This window comes from Bacillus rossius, chromosome 10, assembly GCF_032445375.1.
Source record: "Bacillus rossius redtenbacheri isolate Brsri chromosome 10, Brsri_v3, whole genome shotgun sequence".
NCBI lineage: Eukaryota > Metazoa > Arthropoda > Insecta > Phasmatodea > Bacillidae > Bacillus > Bacillus rossius.
Genome location: NC_086337.1, coordinates 10,547,966 through 10,571,303, shown reverse-complemented (window position 1 = coordinate 10,571,303; position 23,338 = coordinate 10,547,966). Strand labels below are relative to the sequence as shown.

Below are 23,338 nucleotides of genomic sequence, written 5' to 3'. Positions count from 1 at the left end.
TCAGTGCCTACTTGATTTCATATCTAATTTGGATTTAATTCAGCACAACCTAATACAATCTTCCAATAATATTCTAGATCTTTGTCTTTCTAATCTATCCCATTGTGTGGTTGAAAAAGCTGTTGAATCTCTGGTCAAAGAGGATATCTATCATCCTACCCTACTTATTAAACTACTTATTGAGGCGACCTCACACAATTTTACTCCAGATTCTATTTTCAGAAACTACAAAGCTGGTGATTACTTAAGCCTATATAACTCTCTAAAAACCCACAATTGGGATGAATATTATAACACCACTGATGTAGATGCTCTTGTAGACAACTTACATCTTGTATCTGTGATAAAATCAATACTCACATTCCATTATCCACACGTAAGGCCTCTAAACATCCTTATTGGTTCTCTGGTGATTTAATTCATGCCTTAAAATCTAAAAAACACTTTCATAAACTCTATAAAAGAAACAATAATACTCAGTATTACCTTCTTTTCTCTAAATAAAGAGCACTAGTTAAAAATCTTATTAAGCGTGATAAAACTAATTGGAATCGTAGTATCAATAATAAGGTTAAGAATAACCCTAAAAAATTCTGGAGATATGTCAATGTTATGAAAAATGGTTATAGTGAATCTCATTCTCTTAATGTCAATGGTGATATCTGTAATGATCCAGGTATTCTTTCTAATGTCTTTGCTAAGTACTTTGCTAGTGTATATGTACCATCCACCAACCACCCTCGTATCATTGATCCCGATATTATTCACGATTCAATTCCTGTATCATTCTTATCAGAAAGCCAGGTCTTATGGGGAATTAAATCATTAAAACCAACTGTCTACTGGTCCTGACGGTATACCAAATTTCATTATTAAAGGCTGCTCTTTTATTCTAATGCCTCTATTGTTGCATCTATTTAATACAAGTCTAAAATCACAAGTATTTCCCACTAAATGGAAAATAGCTAAGGTTATTCCCATACATAAAAAGGGTAGTAAACTCAGTGTATTTAATTATAGGCCTATATCATTATTAAATGGCTTTACTAAAATCTTTGAAAAAATAATATTTAAACATATTAACTTCCCAATAAACAACAGGTTAGCTCCTAATCAGCATGGCTTTAGAAATAGTATGACAACTTCTACTAATCTTCTCTCATTTATTAATCCTATATACAATAAAGTTACAACAAGAGGGCAGGTTGATGCATGTTATTTTGATCTGGCTAAAGCCTTTGATACTGTCAATCACTCCATTTTACTAGCTAAACTTTCTAACTTCGGTCTCTGTAATAATTATATAACCTGGTTTACTAGTTACCTTAAAGATAGATGTTTCTTTGTTTCACTTAATAAATACACTTCTACTTTATATCATGCTACTTCTGGTGTGCCTCAAGGGGGTACTTTATCTCCTTTATTATTCAATATTTATATCAATGATATTTTTAAAGTTCTTCATCATACTACTGGTTTTCTGTTTGCTGACGATCTTAAAATATCCAGAGAAATTTCCTCCTTAAATGACTGTCTGCTTCTTCAATCTGATATTACTGAAATTGATAATTGGTGTAAAATGAATTTAGTTTCACTTAACAAAGATAAAACAAAAATTATTTCCTTCACAAGGAAAATTCATCCAGTTAAATATGATTATTTTCTTGACAACTCAAAAATTTCCAAATCTCTTAGTATAAAAGATCTTGGTGTTATTCTTGACTCCAAACTATTCTTTCATCAACATGTTAATTCTTTAGTATCCTTTTCCCGTAGAACCTTATATTTAATAAATTATATAACTTACTATGCATCTAATATTGAATCCATTCTTACTCTTTATTTGTCCTTAGTTAGAAGTAAACTCGAATATTGCTCAGTTATCTGGAACAGTATTAACACCACCGATAGTGACAAAATTGAATCCATACAAAATAAATTTTTCAAAATAATTAGTTCTAGACACCATCAATTACCCAAAATAGAATCTCTTTCAAATCGTCGCATCCATCTGGATGCCCTGTTTGTGTTTAAGTGCTATAGTTCAAAAATTAATTACTTATACTTACTTGATAACTCTGGTATTCGAGTCCCGCAGTTCAAAAGCCGCCTTCGATCCCTATAATGTTCCTTACACAATAATAATGATTTAATTTACAGACTTATCTCACATTTCAATAAATATGAAAATTTTATTAAAAACTTTAAATTTTAATTTTTATGATTACCCTAATATTTTGAGTAATTTTATAATCCTGTTTATTCTTCCCATTCTAGATCATTTAGTTAAGATTATCTCAGTTGCTGTTTTGTTTTGTTTTGTTTTGTTTGTTATTGTGTCGTCTTTTATTATCCTGTGTATGTTGTATTTATTCGCTTGTATGTGTCGTCTTTTATTATCCTGTTTATGTTGTATTTATTCGTTTGTATGTGTCGTGTTTTTATTACTTGTTCTGTGCACACCTCCAAAGCTTCGGCTGTTGGTGTGCATGTCACAAATTTAATAAATAAATAAATAAATAAATAAATAAATAAATAAATAAATAAATAATAAATATATTTTATTGAAGCTACTGTCACAATTGATTCTATTACTATCCTGATAACACATGCAAAATTATTATGCTATATCTGTTATAGATATTTTAAAATAAAATTTTTAGTTTTTTTTTTTATTTGCCGCCATCCAAAGCCTCCAAAATCACGCCTTTGAAGTGTACTCAGAACTTCAAAAATATTTTTCTTGAAAAATACGTATTCAAGATATCATGAAATTTTGCAGGAAGTTTGTGTGTTATACATAAAAGCAGCAAAAAATGTTATTATTAACCAATCTCAATCCCCTCAAAAAAAAAAAGTATTTAAATAAAAATTATTTTTAATAAATTTAAGAAAATGGTGATTTGTTTTACAAAAATCACAATATTTGGATTCTCAGACATGATAGAATGCTCAAATTTGTTTTAAAATACTATTAAATATTGACATCGTCCGGGGCTACGCCCAGCTCGATATGCCATCACACCCCACCACTCCACTCCTTCCCTGGCGTTTGAATCTCCCGCCGACATGTGTGTGTGTGTGCGTGTGAGGGCGCCGCGAACCACAGGAAGAGGGCGCAGTAGAATCAGTGCTTCATACCCCTAAATTATTAGTAATTGGATATTTGTAATTCGCTTTTCTTTTTCACCCCTGTTATTTTTATAATATTTGTCATTTCAATAATTAACGTAAATTTTAAGTGTATTGATGAAATATCCTGCAGGCCGCCAGAGACGTAGACTTGCCGAGGCCATAATGCAAAACCGATCTTCATCTTTTATTTAGAACTGTATAATAAATTTCTAATGTAATTCTTATATTTTATAATTCTATGTAAGAAATTAAAGAATAGCTTTTAGGGTTTTCTTGAGTAAGCCTCGGCGCAATACGGCCCGAATAACGGTACCCTCCGTTTGGCGCGCTGCGTCATTGTCTAGTCACCCCGACGGCCATTGCTCGCCCCAGTCGATCTCTAGCGCTCACCGAGGTAGGAAGCACGCCGCACTCCGGGGACTTCAACTTTGATATTCAACTGATCCGGTAATTCTGTCGACTAGTAAGTACTCTAAAACGCTTTCGTGTATCCCCGGGGCCTACCTCGGGAGCCGACTGTTTGATTAATATCTGTTAACTCCGGTAACGGGACTTGAAACTTTCGCGAGCATTCTAGCACGGCCACGTGGTGGCCGGCCTCACCTAAGCCTATTGCGCCGTAAGGCTTTTGACTGTTAAACGACGAGACTAGGTGTATGTAAGGAGTTATCGTGCCTATGTGTATGCAAGGCCAATAAAAACCCAGACGCGTAACTTGTGTTGTGATTGACCACGTGTGTGTTACCCGAGTACCTAGGGGCGTGTGGGACGCCTTAAGAGCCCACGGTAGGGATTAAAGCGTGCCCGACGCTGAGAGCGGGCTGTGGGTCTGGTTATTGCATAGACAGTATTCGGGGGGAAACGAGTCACGTCTCCACACGGGCGACGTCACGCCCTGGGGTAGGAGTCTTGCCGGGTCCACGTGCCCCTACACGTGGTGGCGCCCAGTAAATTTCAGCCGAACATCTTAACAACAACCCCCGGCCATGTCAATATATAGGCTATTGGATAAATAAAAAATAGAATTGGCTTTTTAAAATGGTTAATTTCTGTGCCGAACAGAAACATATCTTTTAAAATTCAATAGACGATTGAGTACTGATGTCAAACAAAATATATTGTTCAAAATACACGTTCAATATTGAGAGTTGTTTGTCTTTTTAATATATATTAATGTTGACTGAAACACTTTTTCCACTTCATCCAACATCTTTCAGTTTTATCGACACAACCTTTTTTGAAATAATGCATTCTTCCGGTGCCACTTGATTGAGGTGCATCTACTACTGCCTGTCACGACACGATGAAACAGCACAACAAAGATTAAGTGGGAGGGTAAAGTGAGCGGAACAAGTTTAAATTTAAGCTATAAAATTACTGTTAGGATAATAATTTAAAATTAAAATTTAAAAATTGTGCTGAAAATCCCTATTGGCGGCACAATACTTAAAGAGCACGAAATAATGTAAATTGTGATCATAAAACACATCCGCAAACACATGGGAAAAACATGTTTATTCAAAAAGACATTTATTCAAAAAGAAAATATTATAACCATTTGTTCATAAAGAATAAAAAGCTGTTATATACATGATAGAAAAAAATCTCTCCATGTGGTGATCAGAAATGAACAGTGTTACGAACGCGCTGAGCGCCAGGTTCAGAGCTGGCTGGTGGCCCTGCACAGCCACCGACGTCATGCGCCGTCCACTGACGTAAGGCATGCCATGCGTGCCTGGCTGGATTACAAGGGTCCTTGCTACGCACCCCCCATTGCTCCCCGCGTACTATATCACCTAGGGCTGTCGTCACCTTCAGCGGCCTGGGAATTCCGGGCTTACAGAGGCCGCTACGAGATGTCGCTGTTCTGGGTGTTTCAGGTGTCAGGTCGGCCCGGGATGACTAGACACGTCACAGCTGCTCTCGTCCCTTCGAGAAGGATGCCACGGGTATATAAGTGATGATGCTAGCTTTCAAGAGTTATAAGAGTTCGGAGAGTTCCGCAAGTGAAGGGAAGTAAGACATCGACGAAGAGGGTGAGAGACCCCCTCGAAAGCGGAGTGAGCGTGTGTATGTGTTGTGAAACTTTACAGACTTTGAGTGATTTGAGAATAAACATTCTTAAGTGCAAGTGATTGGTGATCAGACATTTTTAAGTATAATTGTTTATACCGTGTTTTCTCGTATAACCGTTGCACATTTTATTCTAAAATCAAGTTTGAAAAGTAGGGTTGCGACGAATATGCGGAAAAAAAATCTTTGTTAGGTAAAGTTATTCATAAAAACAAAACCCGTTCATGGAAAGTACGTTTATATAAAAAAAGGTGGAGTATACAAGAGCACGCCAAACAATCTATATTAATAATTCCTTAAACAAAAACCTTTCTTCAACTTTAAATAGAAAAAACAAAACTCTAATGCGAATGCAAGCCACTTGAATCTGACGTGAATTAACATGTTGTAGTACACACTTGCCACGAAAGAATGCGGGCTATCAAAATGTAGTTAACTCGGCACCTGACAGAGAGCGCGCGTTGTATGCACTCGCGAGATATCAATATTCGACTATGTGCACGCGCTCTATACGGGAAGCAACATAACCAAACATGAATGATGCGCTGGCTACATTATTATAAGTGGTACGCCGCGGCAACGCAGACAATCAGATAAAAACGTCTTTATAAGAAAATTTACACGTTAAACAACTTTGTATTTCCGTTAATTAAATAAATAAGTGGTAATGACTGAAATTAAATGTTAGATTATACCTACACCGCGGCGACGCAGACGATCAGATAAAGGAAATAACATTTAAAAACATCTTTATAAGAAAATTTACACGTCAAACAACTTCGTATTTTTCCGTTAACTTATTAAGTGGTAATGACTGAATAAATATTAGATTTCTACTTTAGAAAACATTGTTTTATACGGAAAAGATACCTACACAAAGCGCTCGGCATCTACTAGTGGGACCGAAAACATCATGCGACGTTTACGCGAGAAGTTTTTTTATCCCAATTTTTACAGCCTAAAATATGGTTGCGACGATTACGCGCGTGCGACCATTGTGCGATAAAACACGGTAAGTAATGTAAATATTAGTAATTAATAAAACTGTAATAAAACCTAATTGGGCTATTCCTTATGAACCCAGTTATCCCACATTATACTCGTAACATTTTGGTGTCAGAAGTGGGATAGTCCTAATTAATAGATTTAGGATTCAGTTACATGATTACAATAAAAGTAAACAAAAATTGAATTTAGTTTTTCCAGAATAAAGTTAGTGTTTGTCTGATGTTAACAGTTTGTTTTAGTGTCATGTAGTTAGTGTTAGACTTGAATGTAATATAATTATTTGTAATTTTAATTAGAAGTATAGGCTAGGTTTTTCAAAATTAAGAGCAGTAATAGAAATAAACAATTATTTAGTTTATTTGATTAGTGAAAGTGGTAGAGAGAGATGGCTGCTGAGGAGGTTTGTGTTGAAGATATGAAGAAGAAAGGGTTTCCCTAGAAGAAATTTTGAATAACATGAGGGCGATGAGAACCAGTATGAAGAACTTCCCGAAAGAAGTAAAGAGTGAAATGAAGGAAAGTAAGAACCAACATTAAGAAACTAAGAGAGACAAATAATAGCCTAGAGGAGACAAAGGTTGGTCAGGAAGAGATGAAGAGTAACCAGGAGGCCATTCAGAATGAAATTAATAGTGAAATAATGGACCACCGAGAAGAGGCTAGAAAAGCCATGAAGAGTAAATGCAACCAAGCGGAGGGGGAGAGTGAAATGAAGAATGAAACAAAAAACTCACAAGAGGAGTTGGAGAATGCCATGATGTTCAAAACTGATGAAGTGAAGATAAGTCGAGAGGAGAAAAGCAGCAAACACGAGAAGAATAGCCAAAAGAAGAACAGAAAATAAGGTATGAATGCCAAGATGTAACATTGCAGAATTCCCGCCCCTACTTTTTTTCACGTTTACATAAGACTATTTTAGGTTTAATGTTTTTGTGAATATTTGTATAATTATTTTTACTTTCAATATTTTACTGATTATTATTAATTTAAGTTATGTTTTGTAATGTTTTATTATTTGTTTACTTCATAATTGAAAATTAACATGTGTATTATTCAAGTTTTTTATATCTTTTAAAGCATAGCATGTATAGTTGGCCAGTAGTTTTCGAAAATAGTCTAGAAGAATTAAAGGGAGGGGAAGGCACGGGCGCGACATACTGTCGCCAGCAGGTCAGTTATTCACGCCTCAAGTTAGTGCAGGGATGCCACCAAGAATGGTTATAAAATCCTGTATTAGACCATAAAAAATCCTGTAAAATCCTGTAAAAAGAAAATTTCTGTAAACAGGTTTTTCATTCGTGCCAACATTTTTTTTACAGCTAAGACACAGGAGAAAACAAATTACCTATTATAAGCATATTTCTTCAAAAATCAGCTTTTCCTTCATTCCAGTTGCATACGCCTACTTAAAAATAATAATAATGAATGTAGATATAAAACTGATAAGTTTACATGTAAAGAGTTAAGTACCACTATGAGGTTCTCACAAAAATCACTTAAAAAATATACACACAGACTATGATGTATTTGCAGGCATTTCTTGCCTGAACACTCCAACTGCTTCACTTCTTCAGGTTCCTAACTTTTTTTCTCAGCTCATCAGTGGGTTTGAATTATAGCCCCAAATTTGTGGTCCTGTTGTGGCAGTGCAACAATGCATTCAAGATTGGCATTTCTAAACGTGACCTGTGTGCAGTTTTCACAATTTTCAAATTACTGAAAATTCTTTCTACAGCAGCATTGCTGTGAGGAAGACAAAGCATCGCTTTAGCTAGTTTTGAAAGTAACGGAAACATTGGTTTTCCACTTTCTTCTGCTTGGGATACAGTGTGCCAGTAGGTGTCAATATCCATCACAGATGAATTTTCCTCAGGTTCCTTCAGTGAGTATAAGATGAATTCTTCCTGTAGCTCGTCCCGTTTGTCATCTGGAATGATATTCGGGAACCTAACCACTAGTGCTTCCAATTTTTTCCAGTCACCTGATGACTTATGTGCAGGGTCCAAAATAACTATGTTTTTAAGTACTTCATCATTGAGGGGCAAGAGACGATACAGTTCTTGGGTTCCTGTCTCATAAAAGTCCCTCACACTTGAAAAGAAGTTTTTTATTTCTTCTAGGGATACATCAGCAGTTTCTAGAACATTTCTTGTTTTATGGCCTATGAACATGCCTGCATCTGTGAGCTGTAATTTCACATTTCTGTACGACTTCAAACTGTACAAAACTTGCAATGAATTGCCGTAGAAGAATACATATTTGTGGATGGAGATTGTGAACACAAGGCCGTTCTTTTTGGAACATGACATTAAATTTTGTGAAACGAGAGAGTACTGCCTGAAGGAAATAGAAATAAAGTTTTGGTGCATCAGACTGCAAGGTAATTCTAATCCGTTTAACAGCTTCAGAATTGGCCTCTTTTCCATCCAGTCTGTCAAAGTATTCTGCCAAAGCTGGCCATTGTTCTAAGAGACGCTCCACACAGTTCAAAGGGGCCAACCACCTGGTTAAACAAGGCCGCAGAATACTAAGATTTTCTACTTCCATTAAATCTTGAATGGTGCTGAAATCATCTTTTCTTTTGCCAGATGACTTGAAATGAACATACACATCTTTGGCAAGATGCTCACATACATCTGGTAACTGATTACAGGCGTGGGAAGCTGCTAAATGAGCAACATGGCATGTGCACTGCAGAAACCACACATTTCCCTGATGTTGCCTCACACGTGAAAGTACAGAATTAAATTCACCTACCATGGCTTTGGCACCATCGGAGGACATGCTGAGACAGTTTTCCCAAGGGATACAGTCTTGTTCAAATGAAGAATTTACCAAATTAAATAAGTTTTCTCCACTAGCCTGACCACTTAATTCAATCACTTTATACAGGTGAGTTTCAACTTTATCTGAAACAAACACCCTGGCCATAATAACAACTTGCCTCGTGACAGTAACATCCGTTGACTCGTCAATCAGTAGTGTAAAAACTGATGTTTTCATAATACTAATTATGTTTCCTTCAAAACAGGAACCCAATTCCTGAACAATGATCTGGCTTGTTTTTGTACGCGAGCAGTGAAAATTATTAGCAATTTCGCTGTCAGGAAACATCTGTGGGACGAGTTTTGTGAAACTATAGCAAAGTTTCATTGGCAAATTGTTTTCACAAATAAAATTCACCCACATCAGCTCTGCATCTACAATTTTGTTGTCTGGTTTGCTGATGAAAGATGTAAGAGAAGTACTTTGTTCAGCAGCCCTCTGATTTCTCTGGTGTATCTGTGTGCTTTCGTGACGCCCAAGATCTTTCAGACCACCCTTTTGAATGTTGAAGTCCGACCGACACAATGAACACACTGCAGTAAAGTTTGTTTTACCGGGTTTCAGCCACTTCAATTCTACTTCCCACTCACGTTTGTATCGTTGTTTATACAGCGTTCGATCTGGAGATGCCTTGCGTTTTTTTTCCATTTCTCTCAATTACAATCTCCACAAAGATGCAAGCCGAATTTTTTGTACGTAACAATTACTTTAAAAATAACAACTTTAAACACACCGTCAATCCATCATAGAAATCGTGATTGCAGGGTATAACAACACAGACTGTATAAACACCGTCACAAATATTACTTCGCACAAATATTACTGGGCGTGTTCCGTTACACGCACGAACGCACCAATGCGCAGAAGAGAGAAACAGAACACGGTGTCTAAAACAACTGTCATAGATATTACGATGCACGGTATACTTTCATCTGTGAAATAAAAAAATGCTTCCAGACATAAAAGGTAGAGCATGAATTATCATCTTAGAAAAACTGAAACGATGTAGCAAAGTGAAGTGTCTCTTGATGACATGTTATCTATGAAGTGGAGCGGGAGCAGTAAGTAAATATTTATGTTTGTGCGTTCGTCAATTAAAATATCCGTGATTCGAAGTGCTTATCCGTTAATTCAGTGTAACTCCAAAATATCAGTGGAAACGGATAAAATCCGTAAAAACGGCAACCCTGAGTTAGTGCGTCGTTGGAAAATCCCAGCACGTGGATGTGTTACTGCGCACCAAGAAACTGGAACTTTCGCTGGCCGCAGTCTCGCCAACCAATCTGTGCGAACCTTGAGGTGGCCATGCCAGTATTTTTTAAGAAATTTTGTGATTGGTCGGTTGGCCCACAGGGTTGTCTCCCTTTGTGTTGGCTTAGAAAAGGGAGGTAACTGCGTGAGGGGAGCCAGTTGTCGCTTGATAGTCGGGAGTGTGGCAGTGTCGTCGGCAGCTCGACAAAAAATATAAAGTGAATTGCTAAAGGGACCTTTTTACGCCTGTTAGTCGGGGCATAGCAGAAGACTAATTTTTTTTTTTGACATTCTAATTTGAAATAGGACTGCAGCGGTCGGCATTTGACCATCACCCACCCGGGAATGTTTTTCCTCTGGATAATGTGTATCGGGTTAAGTAATTTTAACGCCGGGATTTAATAATTTTTTTTTTAATATTATAGAGCGCCAGAAAGCCCTATTGAAAAAACTGGAACTGTTAGTATGTATTGCAATTTGTTTTTATCAGAATTATTCAACCAGTATAAAAAAACTTTTCGGATTTACAAACTTTGGTCCGAGAACTGAACTTTGTGATATAGTGTGCAAGCCAAAGTTTTTTTTTTTTTTTTTTAGTTAAACAAAGGAAATCTGAAGAAGTTTATTTTTAATTTTTAAATAAAAACTCTACCAAGTTATAAAAACCACCTGCATGTCTATAGCAGTGTTGAATTGTATTTGTTATTATTTCCGGTTGCCTTGCCGGGCCAACCTGGAATGTAACAAAGAGAAGAAGAGCCAAGAGGAGAAGAACAGTCAGGATAAAAGAGCTGAAGATAGGCCAAGAAGAGCTAAATAAGAGCGCAGAAGTAATGAAGATTGGTTACAAAGTGATGAAGATTTAACAATGAAGATCAAAGAAGAACTGAAGATATAACAAGAAGAGCTAAATAAGAGCACAGAAGTGATGAAGATGGGTTACAAAATGATGAATATTGAACAAGAAGAGATGAAGACAGACCAAGGAGAGTCAAAGACCGACAAAAGAGAGAGGAAAAAATGCCAAGAAGAGCTGGAGAAAAGCTGAGAAGTGATGAACATGAGTCAAGAAGGGATGGGGAAATGCAAAGAAGAGATGAAGATAGACCAAGAAGAGGTGAAGAAAGACCAAGAGGAGATGATGAAAGACCAAGAAGAGACGATGAGAACACAGTGCAGATGAGATTCTGAGGAACCAAGAAGAGATGAGGATCCAAGAAGAGACGAAAAAGAGCCAGGAAGAAATGATGATGTGAACAAGTGGCTGCAAGAAAGGAATAGAGAGAAAAAGGGAAGAAAAAAGCCTAACGTTGGAAGGTAATGAGCAATACTCTCACTAGTATCGGGTGCGTCCAAGGCAACGGTCGGGCAGCTGGCTTAACAACAACATGCGGCATCTGCGACGCAGAAGTGTCACCGGGTGACGAGAGAGGCTACATCTGCTGCGAGAGAGGGTTATCTGGTGAGGCTGTACTGCCCGCGATGAAGGAAAAACAGGCGGCCTTAACTTCAAGTAGCATGGGGACACCCAGGAAGAGATGTGTTACCTGTTTGGAACCCGAGTTTGTATGTGCACATGATTGGTGATAAGATATTTTAAGTATAATTATTTATTAGTAATATGTCATTAATAAAACTATAGTAAAACTTAATTGGGCTATCCCTTACGAACCCAGTTCCCCCAAATTATAGTTGTAACAATTTTATCAGAAAACATATTAAATATTTAATAAACCAATTAGGAAATGAGCAATTGAAAAACTAGGGATACTCCTTAATTGAAACATTATTATTGTTTGCTTAAAATCTAGGGGTACATCAAATCATTTGAATTGGAAAACAGAAATACATATAAAAATAAGAAGGATCAACAATCTAACAAACACTGATAATAATAAAAAATTAAGCTAGAAGCTAGATAGCAAATACACACACACACACACACACACACACATATATATATATATATATATATAAAGTAATTCCAAATAAATTCAGTGCAAATGAAGAACAAATCAAGAATAAAAAATTAATATTTTAAAACAGATTTCTTAAAATTAGGTTATCATTTTGAAAAATACTTAAGTGCCCTGACAATACACAATACAAATTAAAAAACAATATAAAGCTCATTTAAAAATCCAGTGATCTTGGTCGTAGTAGAACGTATAGGATCGTGGAGTCTATCTAAGAAATCATTTAAAATCTCGAATAAAGGTGACACAAAATTATAATGACTGGCTCTGGATATTGTGCTTAATTATTAATGACTGTGAGACCAGAAAACATAGAGATATTAACTTAGTGTTAATTTATTTTACACGTATATAAACGTAACAAACTCCAGCGTGTTGATGTTCACTTATTCACTGCACTCGGCAGTAGTGTGGTTAAGGTGAACTAGTGCTATTATCTACCAAGCTACACTGAACAGGCTGGAAGCTTTCACCTGCAGAGCGCACTTGTTGACGAAGCTCACCAGTAGTGTTGACCCGGAATACAAGTGCTCACGTCAAATATGCCAACCTGAACATGCGGATGCTCTCACCTGCAGAGTGCACTTGTTGACGGAGCTCACCAGTAGTGTTGACCCGGTATACAAGTGCTCACATCAAATATGCCAACCTGAACATGCGGATGCTCTCACCTGCAGAGCGCACTTGTTGACGGAGCTCACCAGTAGTGTTGACCCGGTATACAAGTGCTCACATCAAATATGCCAACCTGAACATGCGGATGCTCTCACCTGCAGAGTGCACTTGTTGACGGAGCTCACCAGTAGTGTTGACCCGGTATACAAGTGCTCACATCAAATATGCCAACCTGAACATGCGGATGCTCTCACCTGCAGAGCGCACTTGTTGACGGAGCTCACCAGTAGTGTTGACCCGGTATACAAGTGCTCACATCAAATATGCCAACCTGAACATGCGGATGCTCTCACCTGCAGAGTGCACTTGTTGACGGAGCTCACCAGTAGTGTTGACCCGGTATACAAGTGCTCACATCAAATATGCCAACCAGAACATGCGGATGCTCTCACCTGCAGAGTGCACTTGTTGACGGAGCTCACCAGTAGTGTTGACCCGGTATACAAGTGCTCACATCAAATATGCCAACCTGAACATGCGGATGCTCTCACCTGCAGAGTGCACTTGTTGACGGAGCTCGGTAGTGGCAGGGACAAGGTGGAGAAGGGCTCGTATGTGACAGACTTCTCGGAGCAAGTGCAGCACGTCACTGTAGAAGTCTGCTGGCCGAAGAACAGTGTCTGGATGATGGAGTCATTGCTGCTGCGGAACTTCTCCCACTCCACTTCATCTGGCGGCAGCTTCGACAGGCTCTTGCTCATCTTTGGCGAGATCCCACTCTTCTGAACCGAACATTGACGAGCCACAAAGTTATAGCGATCACATCACAATGGTCATTTAACAATACAATGATACACTTGTTGCCTCAGAATAAAGTTTTAAATATTAATTGTGAATACATGTTCTTTTTTTTTTCTTCAGAAAAATGTTTTTGTATTTAAAACAGAAATTCTAATAGTTAAGTTTTAAATACTGAGAAACAAACAATAATATTATTTTGTATAACATTAAAAAAATGACTATACAGAAAAAAACACCTACTTACAATTTTACTAAATAATGTTATTACGTTCAAATAATTGTAAATATGGTGTATGAATGATCATACTCAAATCAAATTGGAACTTTAATACATAGTTTTTAATTATTTTTGTTTCAGCATCACATGAAATAATGAATTATCTTTTAATGATAATAATTCCAACAAAGCTAATGAAACAGCAGTTATGATTTTAGGCATGAACAATAAATATACACTAATGCCCAACTTTTTTTTTTTTCCTTTTTTCTTCAAATTACACAATCAATGGAATGAGTAAGGAAATATGGTTTTATGAGAGAAATGATTTTTCCACAGTAGAATTTATTATCATGGGTATGAATAGTAACCATAATAAATTTACCAAATCCCATATACCATTTTCTGAAAGTCTTTCCGAGTAAAAGATCATACCTCTGAAACTAATCAAGCCGAAGTTAAGATATTAAGAATAAATGATAAACATACAAAAGTATTAACTCTACTGTACTATGTATACCGCTATGAAAATTAACTTCTTCGGTATATCTAGAGATTATTTACTACAAGAAATCTCTATGGAATTGTGTTGTGATATGGTTTTGAATTAGTACATTCTTTAAGAATGTGTTGTGTAATGTGTGCTTAATTTTTATTGTAATACTTCATTGTATTTTCAAGATTATTTTGGACGTTAGTAAGTCTTTGGTCAGTAATAATGGTAAAAAATATACCATGCTCAATGCACAATTTATTTTGTTTGAAGTATTGTTCAAATTTTAAAAGTAAGTTGTGAACAAAAGATGTTAGTTTTGGGGGTTTCTTGCTGGTAATATTTTTCAAATAAGCATTTGATTTTATATCTGCAAAATATCATCTGACAAGTTAGATGGTTCTTTACATCAACTTATTATTTTATTTCTCCCAGTTGCCAGTAATTTGTGATAATTTAGATTACTAGAATATCATTATTCTGGATCTAGCCTGTATAAATAAGAAAAAGTATTGAGCCAGTGAAATTTTATACCTGTGCTTTAAAATTTTAATAATGAATTGAGCATAGTTACAAGACTTTAAGTTATGAAAAAAGACATTTAAATTCTTGTAATATATGACTGCATCAATGTTGGAAGAGATAATTTTGTATTTATATCAAAATCAGGGTAAATTTCTAGTTTAGCAGCTGATACCAAAAAATTTAACTCTGAAAGTGGTGTTTTTCAACTCTATAGACCTTCCTTTATTTAACTTAAAACAGCATTTAAAAATTCCTAATGGATTATGAAAAATAAATGTTTTGACATCATTCGGGCCTGCGGCCTTTTTAGCTCGATATGCCACCGCCCAAACCAACCCCACCCTCCATCATTTCCAACCGATAGGGCTTAAGACCACGGCGGTGAGGCATGTGTTTGAATAGCGCACCACGGACTACGTCAAGAGGTCGCTGTAGAGGCAGTGCGCCACACCCCTTTAATTAGTAATAAATATATTGCATGTCTTATTTTTGCTTCCCAAGTGATGTGTGACAGCAGATCGGCCGGGAGGGTTTTATGTACTTTAACTAATTCTCATTTTATTAACAGAATGCAAACTACATAAAGACGTTACCGAACATTCACGAGGCGAACCCGAAGTCCGCCGAAGCCAGACTATTTAAAATTAATAATACTTTGTTGTATTTTGTTTAATCATTTTCATCATGCAGAAAGTGTAATGTAATTATTAAGAGTGTTTTATGTTTTCCTTTTAGTTCTCCGTGGCACGTAATCTTAAATATAAGTAACGGTAAATGGTTCGGTGCGAAGAAGACGCCATGTTAGGCCAGCGGAGCCCTGAGCTCGCCCCAGTCCTTCGCCAGCACTGACCGAGAGCAGACTCATCAGCACCCCGGGGACCTCACCGCTTGTCTTCACTGTTAAGTAGCTCTGTTCAACTTTTAATAATCTTAAATCCTTTTTCATACGTTAGTCCTCGGGGCTTCTCTCAGTCAGGGGGATGGCTTAATTAATTGCATTGTGACCACCATGGGTCTTTTACTGCAACTTAAAATACGGAAGCATAGTGTGACCACTTTGTTATGACTTGCTCTGAGCACTCTGGCAAGCGGCTTCGAGGCTCGCCCTAAGTCAAACACGAGGTGTCAGCAAATTCAACACCGCCAGCGAAACAGCGACGCGGGTCGCCGCTGCGAGAGAAAAGAGGGACAACACGGAACATCAACACGGACGCGGACAGAAGGATAAAAACGACAGCCACCGTCAAGAAAGGGCTTCTTCTGGTCACCGGCGACTGGACGGCTGAAGTCGTGACATCGGAACCACGGAGCGCCGTGGTCCTTGGCCGCCGCATTAAGTCGTCGAGAACCTGCCGCGAGCGCGACCCATCACAGCGTGGGTAAGGAACCTGCCGAGGTGTGGTAGCGAGGCTCCCTGATCATTGTCGGAATTAGGTGACAGCTAACACTGTAATAGTACGTGACAGTAAATCAAGTCTCTATATTGAATTGTCTTTCATTCTTAGTCTTGAGCCCCCTATCACCCTGTCTTAGAATAGTCAAGAATTGAGATCATCTTATAGTTGAATCATAACAACGTGGTTGGGTCTCACCTCATTATTTAAACCGATTCGTGCCGCGGGCGTTTTATAGCATAATCGAAGGTGTAGAGGAAACAGTAATTTAATAAACAAAAGCGTGTGATTTTATTTGGATTTGTTTATTGTAACCACATGTTAACATCCTGAGTGTGTGGTGTGTGGGACGCCTTAAGAGCCCACTGCGTAGGTGCAAAGCGTGCGCGACGCTGAGAGCAGACTAGGAGCAGTACTAGAAGTGGCTTTAGGGTGAATTAAATCACGTCTCACATGGACGACGTCACAACCCTGACAAGGGTATCTCCCAGGTCCGCGCCCCTTGCACGGTGGCGCCCTTAAAATAATCTGAGAACACTCACTAACGCAAACCCCCGCTTAATATAAAGGCGGTTAGGCCACGGGCCATGTCAGTTTATAAGTGAAGTGGTGTATTAACAGCAGAATATCAATAGCACCTGGTTAACTATGTGTGCATATATATATATATATTTTTTTTACAAAGATGCTGCAAAGTTTCTTTGAATATTTAAGAAAGATAACATAATATACAGTAGAAACTTATAAACAGGGGTAATAGGAGAGGTGAGAACGGATAAGCGAAAATCACGGATAATCAAATTCAAATGTATTTAGGTTATACAATACAGCAAAATTTCATAAACAAATTACACAAAAAATGGAACAAGTAGTGCTGAAACATATTAATAATTTTTAAAAATATGTATGAATGAAATTATTTGTAATGGCCTAAAACACACTGTTTCAATGACAAATATGAATTACATTTATAATTTGATATGCATAGCTATATGCAATTTAACGTAAACTTACCTTGAATAAACAAAAAAATAATAATTCTACTTTTAATATGTAGTTTTTCATTATACTCCTTTCTTGTCCCTTCCCTAATGAATTACACAACGAGGGACTTTGTTTTCCCCCAACAAAAAAATTATTTAATATTTATTGAGAATGTGATTAACCGAATACCCGGTTAATCAGGTCACAGATAATCTAAGTTCTACTGTAAATATAAAAAGAGAGAAACTAAACCCACTGGTTTCAGTCCTTTGGTTCTCAAATATACACACTTTAGAAACAAATCAAAGAAAATAAAACCAGCATGCATAAACGAAAAATTCTTTAAACCATATTTACAATGACAAAAGGACTAATTATGAAATGGTTAACACCAATAAGAGTGCCAGAGCACAAACAAACCTTGTTCAGTTCTTGGTGCAGCCAGTCCATGATGAGAGTGAAGAACTCGTGAGAGTCCTGCTGCTCCGTGCCCTTGAAGGAGCTCTTCAGCTGTCCCACCACGGCCTGCAACATGCACGTCGCTTCCCAATCACATTCTAGTCTCCAGCAATCCTGGCTTGGCAGCTCCATGCGCTTCAACAGGTATGTCAATGACTGGTTCTTGTCTAATGACTGGCTCTTGGAATATCAGATTGCTAATGTTTACAAAGCTGGTAGGAACAAAAAAACTCTTTTTGAGTGTTATAGGTACAGAAATGAATTTTTTAGTGGCTGGTAAATCAGTTTTTCAAATCATTTAAAATTATGATTTAATTTAAAAACATTGCCTATGTGATGCTCGTTCCATGGAACTAACCTCAGAGAAGAAAAAGGTAATCACTAGTGCCAGCATATATGAACAGACTTAATATCATACAAACATTATTTGTAAAATCTTTTTTTTCCACACCCCCACTGAAAAGCTTTGTCAGGCAGCTTTATGATAATACTATGTCAGTTCCAGTAAAAATTACATGCGACTATTTGAAAATAAAAAAAATAAACAGTAGACAACTAGACATGTTACACCAAGTGTGGATTAGATAAACAGTTCTTACCAGTGGTATTACCAGTTCTGAAAATTCTTGAAAAATTTTTGAATTTAGGGTCTAGAGATGTGGTCCCAGAAAACATTTGAAAGTGGTACGCTAAAAACACTCTCACACACAATTCTTCTTCTCAAGGTTCACACAATGTTTACTGTTCTTTTTAGGGTTTAAACTGTAGAGCCTTTTAGTTTTGCATCAGAAAAATAGAAAGCTTTTTATCTACTATAATTTTTACATTCCTGTTTTAAGTCCCTGTGTTTTTAGGTTGTAAGGCTACACAGGGGACGGCTTGTGACAAACACACAGTAATTGTGACAGAGGAGTTTTAACTTAGAAATATAATCATTTGGTTAAGTGATGTAATTAAACTTATTGTTCAAAAAAATTCTCTCTCTCTAAGCAAAAATATTCACTTTACCAAAAGCAATTTAAAATAAAAATTATAATTTCTCAGTATAAGATTAACTGATTAAGTATGTTTTAGTTCAGTTACAATAAGATCTAATAGTTTAGCTCTTTTTACAAGCTCTGGTTATGAAAGAACCATCAATGTCAACAATATAATTATAACCTTACTAAAAATCTGCTATGCTCTAAACAATTAATTCAGTAGTTAAAAATTTCAATAAAATAATAAAATAATTTAACTTGTCAACAGTATCACAGTCCATTACAATAATAATTTTACAATCAATTAAAAAAACAATTATAGTTGTTATTATTAATAATAAACACCCTTTAATAAAATACTTTAATTCAGGTCACTCCAGTCCAATACAATGTGATCATTTGATCACTTTGTTAATAAAATCAGTTAATTTTGACACTGCCCAGAACTATGTTATTGTTGCCAAGATCACGGAAAGTTTCGCATGGTAAGAGAGAGAGCTTTACAAGGGCAGAAGTATGGCACTGGCGTACCAGGAACAACACAACTGCAGACAGAGACCGGGGACTGTGCGTGGCAGACAACACATGGTCTCCCCTACGCCAGCAGATTCCCTACACAACACATGGAGTGTAACTATGAGACTAGAGAAGCCTCACTCAACTGTCAGCTCAAGTGAATGCTATATTTTAGATATCACTTTTATAGTACTTTTAAATATAAAATAATTATTATTACTTATTATTTTGAAACGGAACATTGTGCTACACCACTGATTTTTACCAACTATTCAAGGTTTCAAAAGTACAATTACATGAACAAAACTAATAAAATTCATTCAAGTTAAGACTAAGTGTCTCATTTTTCAGTTTAAATCAAGCAAATACATAAGTCAATAAATTGTTCTCAAAAAATTATAAAAAAAAACTATTATTTAGGACACATATTTTCATGAATATTAAAACTTTAGGACACTTCTATTCTCATGAATATTAAAATATTAAAACTTCAAAGACATGTCAAGAGCAGATACACCTAAGGACAGTTTAAGGCCTTGAAAATTAACACTAGAAAGTCAAGAACATTTCACCACACAAACTGTTCTTTCGCGTATAACCATGAGAACGACTGTACCCTTGTAAAATGTTTGTACATATTTAATGTTTGTGTGCATTTACTGTTCAATTTCTGTGCCACCTTGAGATTGTACACCCAATCTAACAAATTATGTTCTCATGAAATAGGCCTGTCTCATAAGGTTATCTGAGCGGTTGGTAGAAGAAACAGCTATACATAATTAAAATAAATACCCTGATTCTAGAAAATATAACAACCTACCTTCAGGTCATATGCGGCAATACTACGCAACTGCCCGCTCCACAATTTCCGTACGACAGCAGCAACTTCTTCTACGACTCGGCCACACGTCTTAGCACTCTTGTTCATGTCATTGTGATGTTGTCCTTCAACGAAGTAGAAAGCCAGGGAAGTGGTATTGCTGATACACTGGATTATCGAATTCATGTAGCATGAGTTACCAAGATTTTTCAGTCCAGTCAAACCTTGACCCTACGGAGAAAAACCATTTGCTTTACAATGAGATACCTGTAACCGCAAAAGAAATAATAAAAATGAATGCATGACAAGAGAAGATGACACAATATACTTCCTTTTTTTGTGCACACCATAACACAATGTTAGTGACTGCCCAGGTGACAGCGAGTGCAGACACACACTGCTATAACCAAGAACCAGCCACTACTCACTAGTTGAGCCTAGCACGCACACGGCTGCTTTGCAGTCACTCACCCAGCCACCAGCCATCTATCATCCATAATCACATCACACATGGACATTTCATTCATTTTTCATCAAGAGTGATTGCTAATGGATTCTCACCGAGACTACCTCTAACCCCAGTGACGATGATGACAGCGAGTCAATGCACGGCTATGATGAAGCAGCAAGAAGTGTTCACACTACCGGAGGCAGGCATCGCGGCTGAACCACGACACGCTCGACGAGCCAATTAACACAGAGCAATGCTGGCTCCCTCTCCAAGATGTGTGTGGACCAGGAAGATGTCAAGGGCAGTGCTGCGACAAGTGGATCTCTGCATCTACATTGATGGCTGCCCAGTCCGACTGAGGATATTACACTTCGCACCGTCATGAACTGCTTACATTAACATATCTGGGGAAGTTAAATACTTTCTTGCATTGCTGGCAAAGTAAAATCCATAACTAATATGACCGTCCTGCTGACAGCGCACTGGGGCACGAAGCACTGCATACTGCAGCGAGCAGTGAGCACTCTCAACATGAGTCAAGCTGCCGGGCAAGCAGATCTGGGTCCCTGTTATTAAATACATCCAACACTTTCAAAGAGACCTGTCAAATACGTAGGGAAAAGTAATAAAGTTTAACAACAGGACAACATATTCTGCATGAGCATTACATAGCTACATTACATAACTACAGTTTAGACAGATCAATAATAAAATTTTGGCAAACTAAATTCTTTCAGCACTAGATATAATCAATGTTCTTTCTCACGTATGTTCCATATTTGTCTGCTGTTGCTGTGTATACACGGACACATGAATCCTAAGCTTCACCGATCCGATAATATACGATCCTTGCAGGATTGTAACAATTTTCAGAATGGAAGCACTCTTGCCTACAGCCACACTAATTTTTAAATAATACGAGGTAGGTGGTTTAAGTGCATTTACTACATATCATAACTGTTATAGCGAATTTGCATCTTGCTGAATTTTTCACAAAAGTTTATAACCGTACTTTTAACTTAATAATTTAGGTCTAGTTGATACGGAGTGTAAATTTGTGCTAATGTTTTGAGGCTGGATGTGAACTCCGTAATTTGGTACTCCACATCTCAAAACTATTTAGGGCCATGTCCTGTTGACAAAACTGGTCCAATTAGAACCTTAAATGGCTATTTTGAGCACGTTAGTTAGCTCATCACAGCAAGAAAACATTCACTCTTGGATAAGTAATTTATCATGATTCATGATCTCCTCATTTATGTACAGCAAATATGTCACAAACACAGAACCATGCAACTAATTGCTGAAATTTTCCCTGTGCAAAAGTTTAATTTCTATTTACATATAGATAGAATTAATCTTACCAAAGTTATTGGTAAAAAAGGGTGTTAAATACAGAGCATACAGTATCTCTGAAAAACAAGTGTTCAGCACTTAAACCACCAATATATATATATATATATATATATATATATATATATATATATATATATATATATATATATATATATATATATATATATATATATATATATATATATATATTAGTACTAGTTCTGTATTTAAATATGTTCTAAAGAGAAAATCTATATTTTTATAATATAAAAATAAACTAAAATTAAATAAATTACGTATATGAATTATTTTTATTATTTATCTCTGGTTGCCACAAACAAAAGGAACTAAATGCCAATAATTAAATGTAATTTAAAATATTTTTTTTTTATTTGTTTTATTATTTTTTTTCTTTTTATTTTTCAAACATTTTATATGACAACCAATATTTCAAACCGACCTTCTTGTGCGCTAAGAAAAATATGTCTTGCAAAAGTGCTCTGAGGCGAAGTGGAATCAGCACCACCATTATGTCTTCAAATTTGTATTATTTCCAGGAAAACCTGCCCCACACATCCAAGCGACACGCCGTCACCTGGTGGCGATGCTCGAGCGAGCCATTCCCGACCTCAACTGACGAGTAGTTGAGCTCTCGCACGTGAGTCCGAGTGAAGCCTTGCAAGCCCACCCGTGCTGCGGACATGTGACCAGGAAGCCAGCGCTGTCTGGTTTGCAACGCACCATTGAGCACGCCAAGAACTGCTACTTCACTCAAACTGAACTGCAGCATCTCAATGGCATGAAAAAACTTCTGCTTTTCTTATTAACAACAATGGGTGAAAATCACTCCTCAACGTTTAAATGCTTCCACTAGTATATAAATATCTTCAGTTAATAGAATTAAAATTACACTCTCTCACCACACATCAAAGAAAGCCCTAGTTTCAAGAACCCCTAGCCTAAACATTTACATAGAACAATGTGAGTTGTGTGTTGTTTGTGAGACAATGTATTTTTTAATTCTAGTACTACTAACAGTACCTAACTTAATAAGCATGTCCAAATTTTTTTTGGAACAAATGCCCTTGCTAAAACAAATTTTTATGTTACTTTTTTGGAAAAAACTTTATTTTTATAACTAAATAAAAATTTAACTCAATTAATGACTGTGGATCCTTTTCAAGTGCAGAGCATAGCAAGAATACGTATACTGTTAACTTTGGCTCTTGAATATAAAAAAGTCAGTGTTCTTGAGAATTAAGGTAAACGTAAGAGTCACACAACTGAGAATTAACTTCTATTCTAGCTATCAAGCCAACCCCCTCCCCCAAAAAAAAAAAAAAAGTTAATTTTTCACTGCAAATTTCTGTGTTTATTGTTTTAAGCAAGAACTTTACACAAGTATTAAAGTTTGTGCTTTATATTGCATTATAAAATATGCCTCACTACAACTTATTTGTTTATTTAGCTGTGCGCCTG

General features: G+C 36.6%; 1 protein-coding gene across 2 annotated transcripts in view; it reads right to left on the bottom strand.

Moving 5' to 3' along the window:
• LOC134535776 (ubiquitin carboxyl-terminal hydrolase 8) overlaps positions 1-23,338 on the bottom strand; it is a 203,561-nt gene that overhangs the window by 39,298 nt on the left and 140,925 nt on the right. For both annotated transcript variants that reach the window (XM_063375026.1, XM_063375027.1), the window contains exons 13-15: positions 20,074-20,304; positions 17,719-17,823; positions 13,436-13,666 (exon numbers count right to left, since the gene is read on the bottom strand). In XM_063375026.1, coding sequence (XP_063231096.1) covers positions 13,436-13,666; positions 17,719-17,823; positions 20,074-20,304 — 567 coding nt within the window. The remainder of the gene's footprint in view (positions 1-13,435; positions 13,667-17,718; positions 17,824-20,073; positions 20,305-23,338) is intronic.